The following is a 23,167-nucleotide window of genomic DNA, read 5'->3' as shown; positions in this document are numbered from 1 at the left end:
TCTGCACTAGTACAGCAACCCAATGGTTTCTGGTGGAGGAACATAGCACTGTCAGCGTCAACGTTAATTGGTTCCATGGGCAACATCCATTGTTGAATCCTTATATGGTCAATGAGACCTCCATGAGACCTCCATGTGGTCAGAAGTAGAAGATCTTATGACATTAATCTACATTTCTTAGTAAAACAACATTTCCCATGAACACGTTCTGTGCACAAACAAAATCATATCATGTTCACAATGAAAACTTCAGCTATATGACATGAAGAATTGCATTCCATTAATACCTACTCATTAAACAAGGGTTATGCTCATCACTGACATTCTACCAACATTAACATTAACTTGGTAATGAACCAAGAGCCAAGTTAACACATATACTGTTATACTTCTAGGAATGGCTAAATGACCAGCTTTCATAACGTCAGCACCAAGACCTTGACAAACTAAAGATATCTCACAATTGCACCCAATTTTATTGATATGTACAAGACCAATTAGTTTGATTATCCTTAAAAAGTGGGTTTCACCTTGTTTCAAGTTGGCAGGAGTGTTACTAGATGTGATAATGCTGACAGTTTTCAGGCTGTAAGCTCGCATTCATGTAGAGTTCCAGTAAGCTAGTTATACACAAGTAAATACATAGTGAGCAAGGAGAGACAGGAAGGAGATCGAGAGACAAGATGTGGAGGACAAGGTGAGGGACAGACAAAGACAACATTGAATATATTTACAGCTAAAACCAAACTGGGTTAAAACATGAAATGGGGTATTCTTGAGAAGGGATGTTTCTGATGACTGATGGGTAATAACTTACTTAGTGGTGATGATACTTTGAGCTCTATCGTGAGTATGTTGGAATGGAAAGAGATTGAGAGAGTAGTCCTTGCATTTGAACATATGTCTTAAAGGGCAAGTTCACACGGAAATGAACCATTTTTTCTTGTACTTTTTCCACATTAAAAGTGTTAACATAGAAGTGTCATAGACAAAAATATAAAAACATCATATTTAATAAACATATTTTTTGCACTAAAACGATTTATATTTTTCACATTTACCAAGTGTTCTATTTCCATAACAAAAACACCATGGCTTATGCCCCTTGCAATATGACGTCATTGGTGCCAATTGATAAACATTATGACGTCATCATGCTTTGTTAGAGCCGCTTCACGTGGTGTAGGTACAGTTTTGTGATTCTAGCATCTCAGATGCCAGCCAGAATTGTGTTATGCTGAGTCACCCTGCGCCGGAGTGTGTCGTAGACCATATTGTTTTACCGCAAACTGGTCCTTGATATCTTTTGCGTTGAGAATAGACAGGGACCCAGTTGAATTGGCACCAATTACGTCATAATCTAAGGGGGATAACTCAGGCCTATTTCGCTCGTAAAACGAAGGCCTCATAACGGCATATCACTTTCACACTATTGTGAGCTTCCTACTTTCACTGTGAAAAAAATGAGTGTATATTTTCAAACACAGATACTAACTAATTCTAAAATTGCGTTTTGTTTAGAAAAAGAAAGAAAGTTATTTTTGCGTGTACACTTCCCCTTTAACAAGTTAGCAAGTTACAGGCCAAATTTGACAAAAGAGGACATATGGACCACAAAATTCTTTTACCTTGAAGATGGTTGGGTGGACACCCAAGAATAGGAATATCCTGAGCTATCCTGATTCCCTGACACTCGTCAACACAACGGTGTGGAGGTGGAGAAACTCCTCCCGAAAGTAACAACTGGTTTCCTCACAGTTCAGGGACAGAGTTCCAACACAGCAGTATAGATAACTTGTTATAAACAGAAGCAGTAGTCCCTCAACACTGCAGGCTATATCCAGTAGAGGTAGTGATCCTCGACACCTGGTGTCACACTATTATTGCCTTCTGTCTGTAGGACACCATGGGCTCGGTACTGTCAACGTTACACAGGGACAGGTGTTCACTTGGCCTTCTTCTGGGCGGTGCCGATGTTGCACTGATTCACCTGCAGACAGACAGAGGTTACAAGGTTACAACACAAACAAAAAACTACATAGAGTTTGTATGCAATATTCCAGCTATATGACAGAGGTCTGTGAATAATCGAGTCTGGACCAGACAATCCAGTGACTGACATCATGAGTATTGATCTACGCAATTGGGATGCGATGACATGCATCAACCAAGTCAGCGAGTTTGACTTTCCAATTCCATTAGTCACCTCTTACGACAGAAAGAGAAATGGCCACTAGTATGTTAGTCCATGTCAAGAGACAATCTAGTGACACTAGTTGTTTTCTCCAAAAATCTGGTTCCTTCAGACAATCAACTAGTCTGAAACGAGCTGGGACTAGTTGGATATGACCAGTGGTCTCATCCTAGTGAGCACAATCTGAGCATCCCATTATATAACATAGTTGATTCCATTGTAACTGCAGTAAAATTTAAGGATCAATCTAGTACTGTGATTCAATATTAGGTCTTGGTCAGGATCTGACACGCCGTGCTACAACTGGAAGGATGTTCATAGAGACGTTAAACCCAACTCACTCACTCAGGATTTGACAAATCCCCAAGGTCATGTTCGGTGCACTTTCTAACCAGTCTTCTACATTCCCAATACAAGCAAACAAATGCACAATAATAGCTGTGCTGTACAGTGTGGATGTTACATCCCTTACGCTGTGGTTCACCTCTCCTACACTAAATATCGTGAAAATGTAATGCGCTTTCTAAGACTCACAGCGAAGCCAATTATGATAAATGATAAATAGCTGACATCTGATCTGCAAAGCCGTCTCACCTTGGTGGCAAACCGGAGAGAGTTTAGCGTCTCCTGGAAACATTCCTCCTTTGGCGAGACGTTGACGAACATGAGTGTTTTGCTGTTGCCACCCAGTGAGTTCTGCAGAAGGTATGTCAGCTTGCTGTTCCGGTACGGAACATGGTTGTCCTGCAAACATCACACATGTTCATCATCAGTTCAACAAGATACATCACACTGCTCACATCCCAGCTGTGATGTTCCCAATCTTCGGACAGCATATGTATAATTATGTACTCTCCTTCCTACACTTATGTCGGGAATTCTAGCTGAAGACATGGCAGAGTGAGCATCACATTCCATTCTCTTTCAAATGATTTTCACTGCCTCCAATGCCTTATGATGCTAAAACTGGTGTCTTATTGATGATGAGGTGAGGTGAGGTGAGGTGAAATTGGGGTTAACGTCGCGTCCAAGATTATTGCACTTATATAGCGACGTGCATGCACGTGTGTGTGTGAGTGTGGCTGCTTGTACTAGTCCGGACTGATGCCGATTTGTAGTGCTAGCACACTGAGATACCATGCCGGAGTTTAACATGAATAGCCCACTCAGACACAGTATACTGACTCCGAGCCCACCAGTCCTTGTTTTAGCCCCTGTAGCCGAGCGCCAGACAGGGTAACAACCAGTACCATCTTTTAACGTCTTTTGGTATGATGCGGCCGGGGATCAAACCGCGGACCTTCTACTCTCAGGGCGGACCACTAGACCACTAGACCAGTAGACCACTGAGGCGGTCTCATTTTGATCATGACACATTCACTGTAGCCCATATATAGTTTCATTTGTATTGAGTGTTGCTGTTCACATAACAGGTGCCACGGTTCCCTTACGGAGGTTCTTGTTGAAAGGGAGCACCTACCTTGTTGCCTAGCGCCATGATGACGTTGCCCAGGTTACTGAGACTCTTGTTGATGGCGAGTGCCTCCTTCAGTCTCTGACCTTCTGACCCGGAGTCCTTGACCCTCTCACTGCCGGCCAGGTCCACGAGACTCAGGATGCCTGAAGGGACAAGGAAGCAGATCTCTGGTCAACCTCCCAGGACAAACATTGTGCCGGCAAATTGTAGGCAAGATTAAAAAAAAAAGTGAGTTGAGTTGAGGAAAGCCTGAAGTCAGGGTTAGTAATTGGCACATGTCCTGTAGTCCTTGCCAAACTGCCTAATAGTTAAGGTGTCATATGTAGAAATTTGCCGTTTTTAAAGGTTTTGCTATATGTTATCATTATAAGGACAAGTGGACTAAAATTGTTAGTCTTGAAATGATGCATGTCCCAGACATTTACCACTTTTGTGAAACTTACGAGCATGGGTACGGTGCTGACATAGTGAAAAAAGAAGAATCTTAGACATTGTTGTTAGGACACTTGTCTGCTTACATGACAACCAGTGAGCAATGCTACAAGATCGGCAGCAGTGTCCCAGTGGGTCCTGCTCATGGGTTGTCTGTTACAAGCAAGACCATCTTCAAGACTGTCCTAAACATTGCAGTGTGAGCATAGTAAGACAATGCTGCCCCTCACCTGAACAGTTCTACCCTGTCAACTCATTGCTGCCCTCACCTGAACAGTTCTCTTCTCCCCTGTCAACTCATTGCTGCCCTCACCTGAACAGTTCTCCCCTGTCAACTCATTGCTGCCCTCACCTGAACAGTTCTCCCCTGTCAACTCATTGCTGCCCTCACCTGAACAGTTCTCCCCTGTCAACTCATTGCTGCCCTCACCTGAACAGTTCTCCCCTGTCAACTCATTGCTGCCCTCACCTGTACAGTTCTCCCCTGTCAACTCATTGCTGCCCTCACCTGTACAGTTCTCCCCTCACCTGAACAGTTCTCCCCTGTCAACTCATTGCTGCCCTCACCTGTACAGTTCTCCCCTGTCAACTCATTGCTGCCCTCACCTGTACAGTTCTCCCCTCACCTGAACAGTTCTCCCCTGTCAACTCATTGCTGCCCTCACCTGAACAGTTCTCCCCTGTCAACTCATTGCTGCCCCTCACCTGAACAGTTCTCCCCTGTCAACTCATTGCTGCCCCTCACCTGAACAGTTCACCCCTCACCTGAACAGTTCTCCCCTCACCTGAACAGTTCTCCCCTGTCAACTCATTGCTGCCCCTCACCTGAACAGTTCTCCCCTGTCAACTCATTGCTGCCCCTCACCTGAACAGTTCACCCCTCACCTGAACAGTTCTCCCCTGTCAACTCATTGCTGCCCCTCACTTGAACAGTTCACCCCTCACCTGAACAGTTCTCCCCTCACCTGAACAGTTCTCCCCTGTCAACTCATTGCTGCCCCTCACCTGAACAGTTCTCCCCTGTCAACTCATTGCTGCCCCTCAACTTGAGCTGGAACACGGAGTGACTCCGAGATGATCGTTCATTGCACCTGGTTTCTGCCACGGCACGGTTGTGTGTCGCCTTCTTCAACAACTTGTGGATCTGGAAATATTCACTGAGTGAGTGAGTTCAGTTTAATGGCTCCTTGAACAGAATTTAAGCTCTATAAGGGTATAACACTTTGGTGGGGAAAAAAAACCCACAAGAGCATAGGTATGGTGCTGACAAACCTACAAACCTCAACAGGTTTTTGAACCCACACTGATAGGTTTCTGGCAGGCCAATGTTTGTTGTTTAACGCCGCACTCAGCAATATTCCAGCTATATGACGGCGGCCTGTAAATAATCGAGTCTGGACCAGACCGACTAACAGGATCGGGTGGTCAGGTTCGTTGGCTTGGTTGATTTATGTCATCGTATCCCAATTGCATGGATCGATGCTCATGATGTCAATCACTGGATTGTCTGGTCCAGACTTGATTATTTACCAACAAACATAACAGGAACAAGACTTTGCCCTAAGTATTTTCATTCTATTGAGATGAACATTTGGCCATGCTTCATATTGATGATGTAAAAATCCAAACCATGCAGTGATATGACTTGAGTTTGTGTATTGTCAAACACAGCAATATTGCAGCCATATGACATGAACCCGTAAAAAAGAAAGAAATCATGTCTGTACCAGAAAATTCAGTGACCAGTATTGTGTTGTCTCTTATGACCAGTACAGGTTGCAGGGGATATATTCTAAGATGGAATCCCCAAAGGGAAAATAAACATGCATGGACATGTTTGTAAACATTTTATTTCCATAATTTTACCCCAACATATGAATGACACCTCATGCTTAGAAGGTGAACAAGAAGCTATTGGACTGAGAGATACAGTGTTATGCTCACACCCAGTGATTGAAATAACTTTAAAACCCAACAAGACAGTCGGGCAGGTGACCCCTAAATGTTGCCTGCCCATCTTCAAAGTTACCTGCCCGCATTCATGCACTATGAATATTGAAATATCGCAAAAATTAGAGACAAATCGTGACTTTATCCAGAAATAATGCAAACAATTACTGACAATATACAAGGAGTTATGATAAACCTGAATACTGTTTATGCAAGTAGTCTTAAAATTATATGCCAGACAGTCAGGCAGGTAGAGGAAGATTTCATGCAGCCAGACAAAAGTTTCCAGCCATGGGCAGGTGGTCAGGCAGTTATTTCGGACACTGTTTTCACCATGAGGTGTGACTGTAGGCTGTCCCAGACATACAGACAGTGATGACAAACAGAGTCAGACTTCTAACAAAGCGTTCATGAGGTCTACCTGAGATTCTGTTTGGACGGAGATGACTGTGAGATTGCTGACGATGGTCTCGGTGCTGCCATTCCCCGTCATCTTGATCTCGTGTTTCATATCTTCCTCACTCAGGAGATCCCGGATTGTCTCATTGTAGATCTCCAACATGGAGGCATCCAGCTGGTACTGGAACACACACAGCTGACTACACACACCATCAACACACACACTGGTACTGGAACACACACAGCTGATTAGACACACCATTGACACACACACTGGTACTGGAACACACACAGCTGATTAGACACACCATCAACACACACACTGGTACTGGAACACACACAGCTGATTAGACACACCATTGACACATGCACTGGTACTGGAACACACACAGCTGATTAGACACACCATCAACACACACACTGGTACTGGAACACACACAGCTGATTAGACACACCATCGACACACACACTGGTACTGGAACACACACAGCTGACTACACACACCATCGACACACACACACTGGTACTGGAACACACACAGCTGACTACACACACCATCGACACACACACACTGGTACTGGAACACACACAGCTGACTACACACACCATCGACACACACACTGGTACTGGAACACACAATGCTGACTACACACACCATCGACACATGCACTGGTACTGGAACACACACAGCTGACTACACACACCATCGACACACACACTGGTACTGGAACACACACAGCTGACTACACACACCATCGACACACACACTGGTACTGGAACACACACAGCTGACTACACACACCATCGACACATGCACTGGTACTGGAACACACAATGCTGACTACACACACCATCGACACACACACTGGTACTGGAACACACACAGCTGACTACACACACCATCGACACATACACTGGTACTGGAACACACACAGCTGACTACACACACCATCGACACATACACTGGTACTGGAACACACACAGCTGACTACACACACCATCGACACATACACTGGTACTGGAACACACACAGCTGACTACACACACCATCGACACATGCACTGGTACTGGAACACACACAGCTGACTACACACACCATCGACACACACACCATCGACACACACACACTGGTACTGGAACACACACAGCTGACTACACACACCATCGACACATACACTTGTACTGGAACACACACAGCTGATTACACACACCATCGACACATACACTTGTACTGGAACACACACAGCTGACTACACACACCATCGACACACACACACTGGTACTGGAACACACACAGCTGACTACACACACCATCGACACATACACTTGTACTGGAACACACACAGCTGATTACACACACCATCGACACACACACTGGTACTGGAACACACACAGCTGACTACACACACCATCGACACACACACACTGGTACTGGAACACACACAGCTGACTACACACACCATCGACACATACACTGGTACTGGAACACACACAGCTGACTACACACACCATCGACACACACACTGGTACTGGAACACACACAGCTGACTACACACACCATCGACACATGCACTGGTACTGGAACACACACAGCTGACTACACACACCATCGACACACACACCATCGACACACACACACTGGTACTGGAACACACACAGCTGACTACACACACCATCGACACATACACTTGTACTGGAACACACACAGCTGATTACACACACCATCGACACATACACTTGTACTGGAACACACACAGCTGACTACACACACCATCGACACACACACACTGGTACTGGAACACACACAGCTGACTACACACACCATCGACACATACACTTGTACTGGAACACACACAGCTGATTACACACACCATCGACACACACACTGGTACTGGAACACACACAGCTGACTACACACACCATCGACACACACACACTGGTACTGGAACACACACAGCTGACTACACACACCATCGACACATACACTTGTACTGGAACACACACAGCTGACTACACACACCATCGACACATGCACTGGTACTGGAACACACACAGCTGACTACACACACCATCGACACATGTCTTGGTACTGGAACACACACAGCTGACTACACACACCATCGACACACACACTGGTACTGGAACACACACAGCTGACTACACACACCATCGACACATGCACTGGTACTGGAACACACACAGCTGACTACACACACCATCGACACATGCACTGGTACTGGAACACACACAGCTGACTACACACACCATCGACACATGCACTGGTACTGGAACACACACAGCTGACTACACACACCATCGACACACACACACTGGTACTGGAACACACACAGCTGACTACACACACCATCGACACATACACTTGTACTGGAACACACACAGCTGATTACACACACCATCGACACATACACTTGTACTGGAACACACACAGCTGACTACACACACCATCGACACATGTCTTGGTACTGGAACACACACAGCTGACTACACACACCATCGACACACACACTGGTACTGGAACACACACAGCTGACTACACACACCATCGACACATGCACTGGTACTGGAACACACACAGCTGACTACACACACCATCGACACATACACTGGTACTGGAACACACACAGCTGACTACACACACCATCGACACACACACTGGTACTGGAACACACACAGCTGACTACACACACCATCAACACATACACTGGTACTGGAACACACACAGCTGACTACACACACCATCAACACATACACTTGTACTGGAACACACACAGCTGACTACACACACCATCAACACATACACTGGTACTGGAACACACACAGCTGACTACACACACCAACACATACACTGGTACTCTAGGCCTGACTAGTGTGTGGTTATAGTGAGTTTTGTTTCACACCATTTTTAGCAATGTTCCAGTAATATCACAGCAGGTGGACACCAGAAATGGGCTTCACACAATGTACCCATGTGGGGAATCGAACCCGGGTCTTCAGCATGACGAGCGAATGCTTTAACCACAAGGCTACCCCACCGTCCCCATGTGGTTAAAGGGCTACTGCATTCACAATATAGTTTCATGAATAAATCTCTTTAATTAAACAATAAAACACTACTTTTTACAAATACAGGTGAGCATACGTTTTGTTGCATTTGTAAACATGGTCAAACATTTAGTCGGAAGCTTTTTCTTAAGCACTCAGCAATATTTCAGCTGTATGACAGTGGTCTGTAAATAATCGAGTCTGGACCAGACAATCCAGTGATTGACATGAGCATCGATCCACACATTTGGGATACGATGACATCATGCATCAACCAAGTCAGAGAGCCAGACCACTCAACACCGTTAGTCGTCTCTTACGAGCATGGGGTGCTGAAGACCTACTCTAACCCGATCTTCACGGGTCCGACCAATCTGAGTGCATGAATATTGTTGAACACCAGGCAGCTTTATTCCAGCCTTAGGAGTGCAGCCTGTAAATAGTGACTGAAAGCCACGATCCACATCCATGTGACATGATGACACACAATCAGCCATTTTAGAGATCATGGCCACTAACTCAGTTGTAGTCTCCTCTTATGACAGTCGTTGACAAGTGGAGAAAACACTGAGGTTTGCTGAGGAGTTTTTCCACTTTTATCAACGAGTGTTAATATATTTGATATCAAAAGACACAAGGGTGAGATTTTATTTATCATCCAACATCATTCTTCCAACCTTTTCAGTTTGTAGACAGTAATAAGCAGTGCCTGATGTGTAAAAGGTACTGCTAACAGCAGAGCCATTAGTCACGTCAAAAAAGCATTGTGCATTGTGATGCAATTTCATTGCAGCGATATCTACAATGTAGCTATTGCTTGATCTCACCCAAATGATATCTACTGTGGGAGCCAGTTTTGGAAGATAAGCAAGACACTAGTCTAGCTGTCTGCAGTACAAGTCTGTTCATAGTACAACAACTGTACGTACCTGCCAGCCTTTCTCCTCCAGGTCCCGGGCCGTGCTGAAGACTTGCTGCACCGCCCGGGGAATCATGCCCATCGTCAGGTCATCATCTACACTGCCTCCCTCCATCGTGTAGGTCTTCCCTGACCCTGTCTGGCCGTATGCGAAGATGCACACATTGTAGCCATCCAGTGCACTCTGAAACAAACAAAACGTTTGTGTGCATGAACTGTGCTGTCATAAATGCCTGGTATCTCAGGGATCAACCCATTCCCAAATATGTCGGTTTACTTGTACTTCACTGATACCAGGACACATGAAGAGGATGAGGCTTAATGCTTAGTTTTACATTGTTGAATGTAATAATAATACACAATGTAAAAAGAAATCTGAATGGTTATAACGGTGTTGTGTTGTGTTGTCACAAACAATGGAGAGGCTGCTGCCATGTGACATCATTACCTGAACCAACTGGGCTATTTCCTCGAACACCTCTGACTGTGTGGTTTCCGGCTGGAACACTTTGTCAAACGTAAAGTCATACTTATTCTGACCCCGGCGAGATGCTGCTAGAGAACTCTGAAACACATCATAAATCTCAAAAATAAATGTCCGTCTGCATGCTCCGATCAAATCTACATGAACTCGTTCACAGGAGTATTTTCATAACAAACCTTGCAATGATTAAGGTTTATGACTTTGTTCTTAGGGGCGACTATTGGTCTCGAAATCACTATTGCGATAACCATTGATATTGAAAGAAACTATTGCGATAAATATCGATAGTTTTCAGTGTATCATTTTAGATGGATTTTAGAGTTGAATTGAACCTTGGAACAAGTTTCCTTTGAATGTGATTACCATAACAAATAAAAAGTAAAGTTTGAGATATGACTGATTTGTTTTTTCTTTACCCTAATTATTTAAGAAAAAGAAACTTCCACATTACCATGTGTAAATTACTACCACTCATGATCAAAAGAAAAACAAATTTGAACAGCATTTGACTCAATCGCATGTTATGGTAAATACAATCAAAACTATCAATATTCCTAACTGATATCGATACTATTGATCGGAAACTGATTTAACAATCGATTTATTGACTTTAATTGCTTACCAATAGCAATATATCCATATTTCGATCTATCGTGACACACCTATTTGCTATCACTGCGCAACTCAAACTAACCCCTTGTTATGTTTCATTTGGACAGATTAACTCAAATACTTAAGCGTGAGTTTGGCTTTAATAATGCTTCGAACATATTTCAGTTATATTACAGCGCACCAGAGCACAGCACAGGTAGGGAGCCAACAAACCAAGAAACAATCAGGTCGATCCGGGACTTGAACCTATGATCATAGGTTTCAGACACCTAAGGGACACAACTCTCCATAGTTCAGTGCCCTACATGACTTGGAAAATACTTGCCCTTAAAGGTTTTAGAATGTGAATCTTAGTTATGTCAGTTAATACATCTAACCTCTTCTCCAAAAATGAACACTAGAGATTGACTCACACATGCTGTATGGGGGGCATGCTGAACGAATAATGACCATTTACTGACCTCATTGAGGGAGGCGTCGCCTAGTTTCTCCAGTTCCATGACCCTCCCATCGAGGTCGGGGAAGTTCATATGGTGGATGACTCCGTCGCTGGCAATAGTTTCATCTCCTAGCAACGGCCGGACTCTGCAGAACACGCGGATGTTGCCCTGCAGGGATAGGAAGAAGTGAGTGAGTGAGTGAGTGAGTGAGTGAGTGAGTGAGTGAGTGAGTGAGTGAGTGAGTGAGTGAGTGAGTGAGATCAATAGCCACTAATAGGAAGTGATTGAGATAAAGCACATTAGATTAACGTCATCTCTGAAATGATGACGGCCTTATCCATGCATACAAATGATTACTGCATCTTCATCTACCCTTATCAATAAGTTATAAACAATGAACAAGTCATATAACAAGACCTTCAGCTCTTGCACCAGGTTGTGGAGTTTCCGCCGTTCTGTTTCGTGTTCTCTCTTCTGTCGGTTCTGTTCCTCGATGACCCGCTCCAGTTCTGCTACCACACTGTTTAATCGACTTATTTCTGTGTCTTTGTCTCGACCACGAGCCTCACTCTGACTTAAACCCAGCTGAAAAACACCATTGAGGAATCTAGTGACCCCAAACACCTCACATGCAGCTCAAGCCATTGAAACATTAAACAAGATTAAATAGTTTGACAATATAAATTATATTTTGTATGTGGGTATTACATAGAGAATCTCACCCGAGTGTCTTTTGATATCAAATATTTCAACGCAAGTTGATAAAAGAGGAAAAACTCCGAAGCTTGAATCATATATTTGATATCATAAGACATGAGGGTGAGATTTTATTTATCATCCAACTCTTTCAGTTTGTAGACAGTAATTAGCAGTATCTTAAAAGCAAAAAGTACTGCTAACAGCTTCAGAAGCAGAGCCAGCAGAGTAATGTCATTTGATTGATGGTAAACAATGACGTCACAATGGTCTGCAAAGCATTGTGACACAATTTCATTGCAATGATATCTACAATGTTGATATCGCTTGATATCACCCAAGCAATATCTCCTATGTGAGCCAGTTTGGGATGATAAATATATTATAAAAATCAGCAATTTCTTCCAAATACTTCACATCTTCAAAGATCCCAAGTCAGGCTTATCTCTGACTGAAAGAGAGAAAGAAACTGGATTACCTTGGTGGCTTCAAGTTCTGCCCCAATCTTGGCCTGTGCGGAAGAAACCTCGGCAATGGAAGACTTGAGCCCTGAGACCTCCTTCTGGTAAGCGGAGACCTCACCCTCAAGGTTCTCCTTCTGTCTCTGCAGAGATGACTTGCTGAAGTTAAGGTCCTCGATCTCACGCTGAAACTTGCGTTTCATGTCATCCAATTCATCCTGAGTGGCTCTGCAACAAGCAACACAACAGTAGTGTCGTATTACCACTCACGTTAATGTCGGTTTCTGTAAAACATGCAGTTTATCTTACGCCACAATCAACATTATTCCACCTTTCAGGCGGCTGCCTGCAAACGTGTGGTTGACAGAATGAGCAGTTGTTTATTTTATCAAAATGTACTTTTTAGAGTAAAACTATCATTTCTACTTATCCATACTAATTGGCTATCTCTCTCTATTTCTGAAAGGTAATGGAAACTTCCTGAACTGTTCCCGGAGAACAGAAAAACAGCTCTCCCGAATGCACCCTGGCCTTCACATGCTCACTGGGAACATGTGACCAAGCTGGTATGTGGGTCACTCTCTCATGTCCTTTACTGTTTTGACCAAACACAGGGGAAGAAGCCAAGTAAGTATAAATGTATTTTACTCTAAAAAAAATACATATCTTAGCTTATCCTGACTCTTAATTGATTGAATCCCACACAAGGTGGTGGGTTTTGTTCAAATATACCCTTAGGATGTGATTATCTTTTTTAATATCAACCTTTTATATTTCACCTTGTGAAAAAGAGGAATACAATCCTAGTATAGATTTGGTGGATTTAGTAAGTTCACTCAGGAAAATAATTTTTCCTGCTCACTTTAAATGAATATAGTGTTAAGAAAAGGTCATAAACCTAAAACAATCATTTTCACTCATGCTCTGAATTACGTAGCAAGGCAGGGGACATGGACACTCGGTCATTGGTTATGGGGCAGTGACCTGACACCAGCAAGTCTGTGTGATAGTGGGTGAGTACTTGTAGGAAGATCTATCTTCTAGTAGGCTCTGTCAGTTGTTGTGCAACTACTAACGGTCCAAACTGATGAATTCCAGCAACATCTTGTGTGGAGAAGTCTCTGAGGTTATGTTTAGCAAAGACAGAGTCTGGTCTGCAGAAACAATCTTCCACAATCATTGTGATGGAGCAGTTGCCCTGAAGCGCTAGAGTAGATGCTAAGGTCTCACTTATTGCGGATGGGATGCTGATGGTTGATTCAGTCCCGCTGCCTTGCAGGCTCTAAGGATAACTGCTCTCATCCAGAAGGACATGGACTTCTGCTGAACTATTCCTATATCTTCTCAACATAGTCTTCTGCAGATAGATACTTAATGCTTGAACTGGGCATAGTGTCAGCTCCTCTAATCCAAGGATGGATGTGAGTGGAGGGACGTGAAACTGTCGGTCTGGCTGACCTGGCAGCTGATTCTTGGCGATGAAAACCCATCTCAGACTGAGATGAGCCGATGCATGTTCGCTGCTGTTGAATCTTGATAAAATTTGATAAGCCTGAGAGTTTTCCACTTTTATCAACTTGTGTTGATATATTTGATATCAAAAGACACTCGGGTGAGATTCTCTATATGAGCTATGACTCAAATTCTAGATGAACAATATAGCTATTGACATGGGCCACGCATTTTAACTGTACCTGAGTTTGCGGATGACCTCCTGATTCTCCTTGTAGACCTCGGTAGACAGCTGCTCCTTCTCTGCCACGGTGCCGCTCAGCTGGGTGTTCTGGGACTCCAGCATGTTGATTCTGTTGTTGTAGCTCTCCAGTTGGACCTGGAGCGTGGAGCTCACCTGGTCGCGGTGCTGTAGCACTTGCTCCATGTCCTGGAGCCGCCCCTTCAGATCCCATGCTGCTCGCTTCTTACCGCCTATAACACACACACTCCCTAAGTCACACAGCTCGGGACCAGGTTCTATATCTTTGCAGCGATTTTGATAGAACCGACATGACCAAATGCATTGGTGCATTTTCAAAAAATTCAAATTTTGTTGAGACAGATTTGTACATATTTAATCAAATTTGAAAAATACTTTGAACGGCAACCAATCCATGTCCTACAAAATGGACCGATCTGAAACCCAGTGAAGTCTTCTATATACAAGTATTATAAGAAGACAAATTTCTGTCAAGAGATCTTGGTTATCATACTTAACAAATGATTCCTATGTTACAACACAAATGTACAGTAAAGTATGGTTATAACGAACTCAAAGGGACTACTAATGTTAGTTCGTTATAACCGTAGTTCGTTATAAGTATATATACAGTATAACAACAGCAAATAGTCGGGACCAAAAAGTAACTTCGTTATATCCGTCAGTTCGTTATAAGCGTGTTCGTTATAACCATAGTTTACTGTAATTAAAATGATGCATTAGGACAAAATTTGGGCAACGATACCCTGTCCGAAATTAAGCATGAAAGTCAGAGGGTTCTTGTCATTCCCCTTATGCTAAAAGTTCAAGATTTAGGGGGCCAAGGATTCAAATAATGTGAGTAGACCTCAAGAGGTGAGGTGAAAAGGGGTTTAACGTCACGAACAAATTGTTGCACTTACATAGCAACATGGATGCATATGAGTGTGTGTGGCTGCTCCTACTAGTCAGACTAATGCTGATTTTAAAGTGCTTGCACGCCGAGATACCATGCCACAGTTTCACATGAATACCCCACTCAGAGACAGTATACCGACTCCGAGCCGACCATGCTCATTTTAGCCCCTAAATGCCAAGCGCCCGGCAGAGTAACAACAGGTACCATCCTTAAACGTCATTTGGTATGAATTGGCCGGAAATTGAAACCGCGACCTTCCGCTCTGTGAGGATGCTCTTCCACTAAACCACGGAGGTGGTCAAACCTCAAGGAGCTTTAATACTAAACACTGTCACTGAACACTTCTCAAGGGCAGACTGCCATCTTCAGTGTAGTCTTGTTTGATTGTTGTTTAATGCCACACTCAGCAATATTCCAGCTATATGACAGCGGTCTGTAAATAATCGAGACTGAACCAGACAATTCACTGATTGATATCATGAACATTGATCTTCGTAATTGGGATATGATGATATGCATCAAACAAGTCAGTGAGCCTGACCACCCGATCCTGTTAGTCGCCTCTTACAACAAGCATAGCTGCCTTTTACGACAAGAAATTGTTACTGAAGACCTATTCTATCCTGGATCTTCCAGTGTAGTCTATTGGATGGACAGTCAGTCTACTGACCTGCAGCAGCTGCCTTGGGCACGGCGGGTCCTGGGGGAGGCTTCTTGGGCGGGGCACTCTTGCTGGGCATGCCTGATATCGTGACAGACAAGTTTGCACCTGGCAATACAAACAACAGAATCAGTAATCAGAGCTACAGATAAGCTGCGCATTTGCGTAAAATACCCCTCCAACATGTCCAAAACCCAATTACTTTCAATTAACTTGGGTACAGAAACGCTTGCATTAAACATGTTAAGTGAAAAACTCGAATGTATAAAAACAACATGCGTAAATACATGAAATACCCAATGAAGCTTTTTCAGCATGCATACAACGGAGCTAATTTCCGAAACACAATTTCGAGCTAAGTTACTTTCCGAGTCAAGCCTATGTTTAGAACCGTTTTATACATCTAAAACATTTTTTCTATTTTGGGGGAAATCTCAAAATGTGTACACATTTTTTTGGGAAAACCCAATAGAGTGATGAATAGATGAGTGAAAAAATATAGGTTCCATAATGAAAGATGTAAGAACCCAATTATAAAATAAAATAAAAGTAAATACTCAATTGCTCAAAAAGTTATCTGAAGCTCTGAGTAATGCGATAAATAGCAGATGTTATTGAGTATCTGATATCCAGGAACTTGTTTCGAAATCATTCAAGATGGGGTTGGCTTTAACGTTGCATAATATACAGCATTTCAGTTACACTACAGTGTCTTCTCAATGTGGGAGGAATTACCAAAGTAATGTATGCAGTGTTTGAAATAAAATAAATTGCCAGGATGCCATCAGGACCTACAGACTTGAGAAGCTGCAGGCCCTGACTAAACTCTACAGGCCCTCAAATAAAAAAAAGCACTTTATTGTGACAAATAAATCGTCAAGTAAATTTACTGCAGACCATAAGGACCCATACAAGGAAACTACAGACCCGACACAAGATCTACCTGCCATAGACCTACGGACAGGCATTCAGAGCTCCAGATAAGCTGCGCATCTGCGTAAAATACGCATCAGAAATGCAGAAATACGCAGTAAAATAATATCCAAGCGTATCAAAATATTGTGGAGTAACCCTGCGTATTCGACTAGCAAATCAGCAACGTATTTTGAAATTATAAACGGGCATTCCGTCAACCTTGCTAAACTCCACGATGACAGTTACATCATGATCATTTGCCATCGCACTTTCTTGTGGAAATATCGTGGTATTTTTGGGTCCTATAAAGCTCTCGAACCCACACGGCACCAGTTTGCAGGGACTAGATGAATAGTGTTTTTAAATATTTAACTTAAATACCCACATGTGTAAAAACTAGTGGGTAACAGAAATTTGAATACCCAGATAGAATTACTGATACCCAATGATTTTAAAATGCATGGGTAAAATACCCACAACACCAAAAGCTTATCTGGAGCTCTGGGCATTTATTTTGAACACTGGATGTAGGTCTACTTTGCCAATGTGTGAATCACTGTCTTGAAATACATGAGCTTGGGTATGGCCTTGACATTCCAGTGATCATAATCATGGCAAAGCTGGGATTCAAATCTGGCATGGCTCAGGGACACAACTCTGAAGAGTGAAGCACAACCCATTAAGCCTACTGGGCCGCCTTTGCCAACAGGTATGAAAGTGAAAGTAGTGTTATAGTTTATTATACTAACTATATACTGAATACAACTTTCATGTTAACTTGCCTATGTTACCATGAAGTATATTCATGTACATGATAATTTGGTTATTATTTCAATAGGGTTGGGAATTGGACCAAAAAGTGTATTGTGATATATTGCAATATTTCAAAAACATATTGCAATATTATTGCAATATATTGGGAAATAATTTCTGAATATGAAAGCTGCAATGTTAACAATTTGGTCAAAATTATGAACCAATTTTAATAAATTGTACTATTATTTTTATCTACAATCAAATAAAGAGTATGAAGCATTTGTTTTGTCTTTGTTTTGATTTAATAAGGTAAGACTATACATCATGGCATATACATGTCAGTTACAGTTTGAATAATGAGGGAAAAACCGATATGCCAAAAACGTATCGCGATACGTATTGCGATGAATTTGTATTGCAATATACCGGTATACCGATAAAACCGCACATCCCTATATTTCAACATATATGATAAAAAGGCTTACATGCTTAGTGTTACATTTTTGTACTGAATGACATGGTAAAATATTAGTGTTTGTTTGTTTGTTTGTTGTTTAATGCCTGACTCAGCAATATTCCAGCTATATGACAGTGGTCTGTAAATAATCAAATCTTGACCAGACAATACAGTGATTGACAACATGAGCACCGATCCACGCAATTGGGATCAATGACATGCATCAACCAAGTCAACGAGTCTGACCACCCGATCCTGTTAGTTGCCTCTTACGACAAGCATAGTCACCTTTTACGGCAAGCATGGGTTGCTGAAGACCTTTTCTACCCCGGTTCTTCAAAATATTTGTGAATTTTAGAAACTGAACTGTATGAATGACACCGACATACCAGCTGGCCGTGGGGGGGGACGTCTCTGTGTCTTCACCATTGCGTTGTTAGCAGGCCGCGTTGACCTGGTGGAGTTGAGGGACGACACCGACACGCTACGACTCATCTTCGCAGGAGGGGCCTCGGAACGGAACTTTTTCCCTGGGTTTGGATTGGAAACCTATAAAAACATTAGATGTGAATGGGATTAAGAGTTGGAACTGGCAGCCAGGTGACTTTGATAACTTAGATGAATGATGTCGCATCTAACCTGATTACCTTTGCAAATACATTTACAACTAACCAAACTTATTGTTTAACATGTTTAATGCACAGCTGCCTCTCTTAGACTATAGATAAGTATTGTCAGCATTAGAAATTGGCACTAGTCCTGTAGTCCTTGCCAAACTGCCCAATAGTTAAGGTATCTTAACATGCTTAAGGACTAGTAGATATTTGCCATTTTCAAGGGTGATGCTTTATCATTATAAGGACTACTGGACTAAAAATGTTACTTTCTACCGCTGATTGTTACATGGCAGAGTATTTTAGTGTTGAACAACGATCGTAACTGTTTTACATTGTTTCTGTTGAGATTTGGTAGACTCTCAGTGCATTGTATTTTGGCAGTGTATAGCATCAGGAAATGTAGTATTATTAATGCGATCAGTCGTCAGGGAGTTACTATATTTAGATCTAGATCGGTGAGTAAACTTCCAGTCTTCTTTACTACGGATGGTGATAGTCTGTTATAGAAACAGGTAGAATATTCTGTGTCTAGAGGGCACTGTGTAGGTAGTATATAGGAGACAAGAGCCTTTTTACGCAGATCTCACACATTTCAGCACATTAAGACCAGCTTTTGTGTGTATCACAGTGTATTTGTGTATTTGATACTGACCACTGCCATCATATTACATAATGCCATTGAATATTGTACCACCACTCTATTGTGTGCTGCCATTGTAATTGCTGGGCAGTAATTTCTGTTTATTTGTAAACCTAGTTAATTTTGTAGTACAATTGTTAATTGTATACCAATTGATGGTTGTTTTTTGTTTTCACACAAATTTCTTTTACGTACAGATTTCTGGGTTAACAATAACATCTTGTTCAATTCGGGAATCAACACGCAACAATATTGAAAGGTCTACTATCTTATTGTTACATGAGTGAGTGAGTGAGTATGGTTTTACGCCGCTTTGAGCAATATTCCAGCAATATCACGGCGGGGGGGGACACCAGAAATGGGCTTCACACATTGTACCCATGTTGGGAATCGAACCCGGGTCTTCTGCGTGACGAGCGAATGCTTTAACCACTAGGCTACCCGACCGCCCCTATTGTTACATGAACTTGCCTTTGCAACACTCAATGCATCGAGGAAGTGCTAACTTATTGACCATGTAATCCTCATTTTGCAAGTATTGTCAAATAAACATGGTAAAGCGAAAAACAAAATCTTCAGAAATCCTTACAATAGCACTGTCCTCTTCTGAGCTGCGAGATCGCTTCACACTCACAGACTGCGGGGGTTTGAGGCGGCTCCCGGGCATTGGCAACTTGCTGCCGCCAATGTTTTTTGTCGATAATGGTTTCCGCTGAAAAATAAATCTGTAACTTTAGCAGTGTTTCTGGCAAGATCGGCATGTTGGATTTAAACATTTTGAACTTTGACTAAGCTGAAACAGCAAATATCACACCAAAATCAGAGTGCAAAATGAATGTTAGACCGATGGCCCATGGCTATTAAAATTCCGATCAGTCTACAATGTGAAAAACTAAGCTACACCGATTGTCTATGATGATTCAGTTGAAGGACCAAGATCTAAGAAGATAATCCATGGTAGGGGCAATAAGTTTTCCTACACATCCCCTTCATCAATCATATTAAAATCAGATCTAAGTTCCACAAATCATACAGTGCGGCCTTGTCTACGAGTTGTTTTGCAAATTTGTTTATTATTATTAGGCTTAATAGTTAAATGGTCCTGTGGTTCGAGCCTCAAAGCTGCGCTAATTGAAATCCGAAAAAAGTGTGCCCAATAAAATTATGCACTACTACCCAATGGGCTGTGAGTAATCTTTCTTGGTGTCACTGCAAAATCCTGTTTCTAATTACAAGTTAGTTGTTATGCTTTCATTTTATTGAATAAAACTAAAAAGAAAGCACTTCACCATTGAACGTTGTGTCATTTGTTGAAAATATATTTGAAACTTATAGAAATGATGTCACAACACGTCAACAAGTCATCAGCTGGTCATATTAGTCTTAGTATTGTCGTATATGGTCTTCCGTGAATCTATCACTAGGTTCCAGACACTGTCAGCAATCATGTCTAAGTTATCTATACACAAATGGCATTGACAAATTTTAAGTTAAATAAACGACTAAATTCAACATAAAACATCGGCGCCTAATGTGCATGAATCAGACTTCAGCACACTGTACAGCTGTCGACGAGATAATCGCAATGGCCCCAAGATCCTGAGTAATATGTACGACTGCCGATGCTCATCCTCGTAATGACTGTTAGCAAAGAACAACATCGTACCTGTGTTTCCATGTTTGTTGTTTTCTTTCACGACTGACGGCTCATCAGGGTAAGCCTTCCTTGATTTTGAATTTCCTTCCACAAGCGGTGATGTGAATGAAAGAAGCACTATGATTGGCTTGTTTGACAAGAAAGCCGACCGCTGATTGGCGGTTGTAGCTTTCACGGTAAGACATGATTACCTCCCCTTTCCCGACAAACGCGTTATGCCGGTCCCTCTACCCTCTTTGCACTGAAAAATGAAAATACAGTTTATCTCACACATTAAAACACGTCTGTTCCGTTACTCTGATCCAAATGATCCAATATAATTTACGTATGGACAATTCGGTTGTCAGATGATCATGCCTACGTACATTATCGTGACCCCACTTTTGAATTCACACTTGGAATTTACGGAACTCTGGACAATTAAAAGTGAATATTTCAAATTTTGTAGGAAAACACGTGTCGTCAGCGAGGCACGAACCCGCACCGTATGATTTGTGTTCATGTAAATCGACCTCGGCTACAGCAACACATGACAGAATGGTGTGAAATTAACAATTAGATATTTTTAATATTTGTATAATCCTGAAACGTTTAGTAAATATTTGGTGTATGTTGCATGATGTTAGGCAAAGTGGCCAGTGTTTGTCAAAACACATTTACATAGGTGTAACTTGATACAGCTGTGGAGGATTTTAATAACATGTACCATAATGGTGTCAACTGAAAGGATGTTGAAGTTGTGCCGTGAGTTTAATTATATCTTTGTTTAGAACCACAGCATTTAGACGAATGTGTTAGAGGGTGCACTTTGCCCTGGTCTCCCCTACCTGTAAACGATGTCCGTGTTAAAGTAAATAAATACACCTTCTATTGGAAAAGAAATAAACAGATATATGCTTGTTCAGTGCTTGAGATTCCCTTTAATCCCCGTGAGCATGTTTTGAAAACATGCAAGCGACACAAAATACCCATTCAGGGCCGCACGTAATAGAAGGCAGCCCTGTACCATGTATTGTAAATATCAGCTAGCGACAGAGCTTGACGCACGTGAAACACCTACATAGAACATATTTCATGTGTGACACGGCTATATAAATACAGACTACAAGTTCTGGTTTATTTCTGAAACAACTTCATTTAAATCAGATTTTTGTTCTCGCTACCGCTAAACACCAAAATCTGATTTTTGTGAGATTGTTTTTGAAGTATTTTCACAGACGAATGTTTTGTCAAAGTCTCAAAGTAGGGATGTATATTAAGTTTGAGAAACCAGGGATGTTCCCCACATAACAGCATGGTTTTTTTTCTTTCATCTTTTATTAATAGAATTTCATGGTTGGGTTAACTAAATTCTTCTTTTCCTTCTTGATGAATGGGCACCAGCTATGACAGACGTGCGTTCTCTAAAACCTCTTTGACAGGTAAAGATCCGGGGTAGAATAGGTCTTGCCATAAAAAGCGACTACGCTTGTTGTAAGAGGTGATCGGGTTGTCAGACTCGCTGACTTGGTTGATGCGTGGATCGATGCTAATATGATTTCAATCAATGGATAGTCTGGTCCAGACTCAATTATTTACAGACCGCCGTCATATAGCTGTAATATTGCTGAGTGGGGCGTTTAAACAACAAACAAACAAAAATAAAATCTGATACATTTGTTTAGTTGGATACTCCAGAATCTTGCTCTTTAATATTTCGGGTTGTTGTCAGTTAACCATGTTAGA

General features: G+C 42.2%; 1 protein-coding gene across 1 annotated transcript; it reads right to left on the bottom strand.

Annotated features, from left to right (window-relative positions):
* Positions 1–1,566: 1,566 nt before the first annotated feature.
* On the bottom strand, positions 1,567–21,539 carry LOC139461719 (carboxy-terminal kinesin 2-like). Its single transcript, XM_071243174.1, has 15 exons — positions 21,452–21,539; positions 20,375–20,497; positions 18,918–19,077; positions 16,410–16,508; positions 14,822–15,053; positions 13,145–13,355; positions 12,388–12,555; positions 11,992–12,138; positions 10,883–10,999; positions 10,445–10,618; positions 6,475–6,633; positions 5,109–5,247; positions 3,675–3,814; positions 2,789–2,938; positions 1,567–1,990 (listed from the first exon to the last, which is right to left on the bottom strand). The coding sequence occupies exons 1-15, from the start codon at positions 21,461–21,463 to the stop codon at positions 1,946–1,948; spliced, it is 2,076 nt and encodes a 691-aa protein (XP_071099275.1). The 5' UTR covers positions 21,464–21,539; the 3' UTR covers positions 1,567–1,945.
* Between the last annotated feature and the right edge of the window lie 1,628 nt (positions 21,540–23,167).

This window comes from Haliotis cracherodii, unplaced genomic scaffold (assembly GCF_022045235.1).
Source record: "Haliotis cracherodii isolate W230 unplaced genomic scaffold, xgHalCrac1.p SCAF_15, whole genome shotgun sequence".
Lineage (NCBI taxonomy): Eukaryota > Metazoa > Mollusca > Gastropoda > Lepetellida > Haliotidae > Haliotis > Haliotis cracherodii.
The sequence above is the reverse complement of the archived record's forward strand: the minus strand, read 5'-3'. Positions and strand labels throughout refer to the sequence as shown.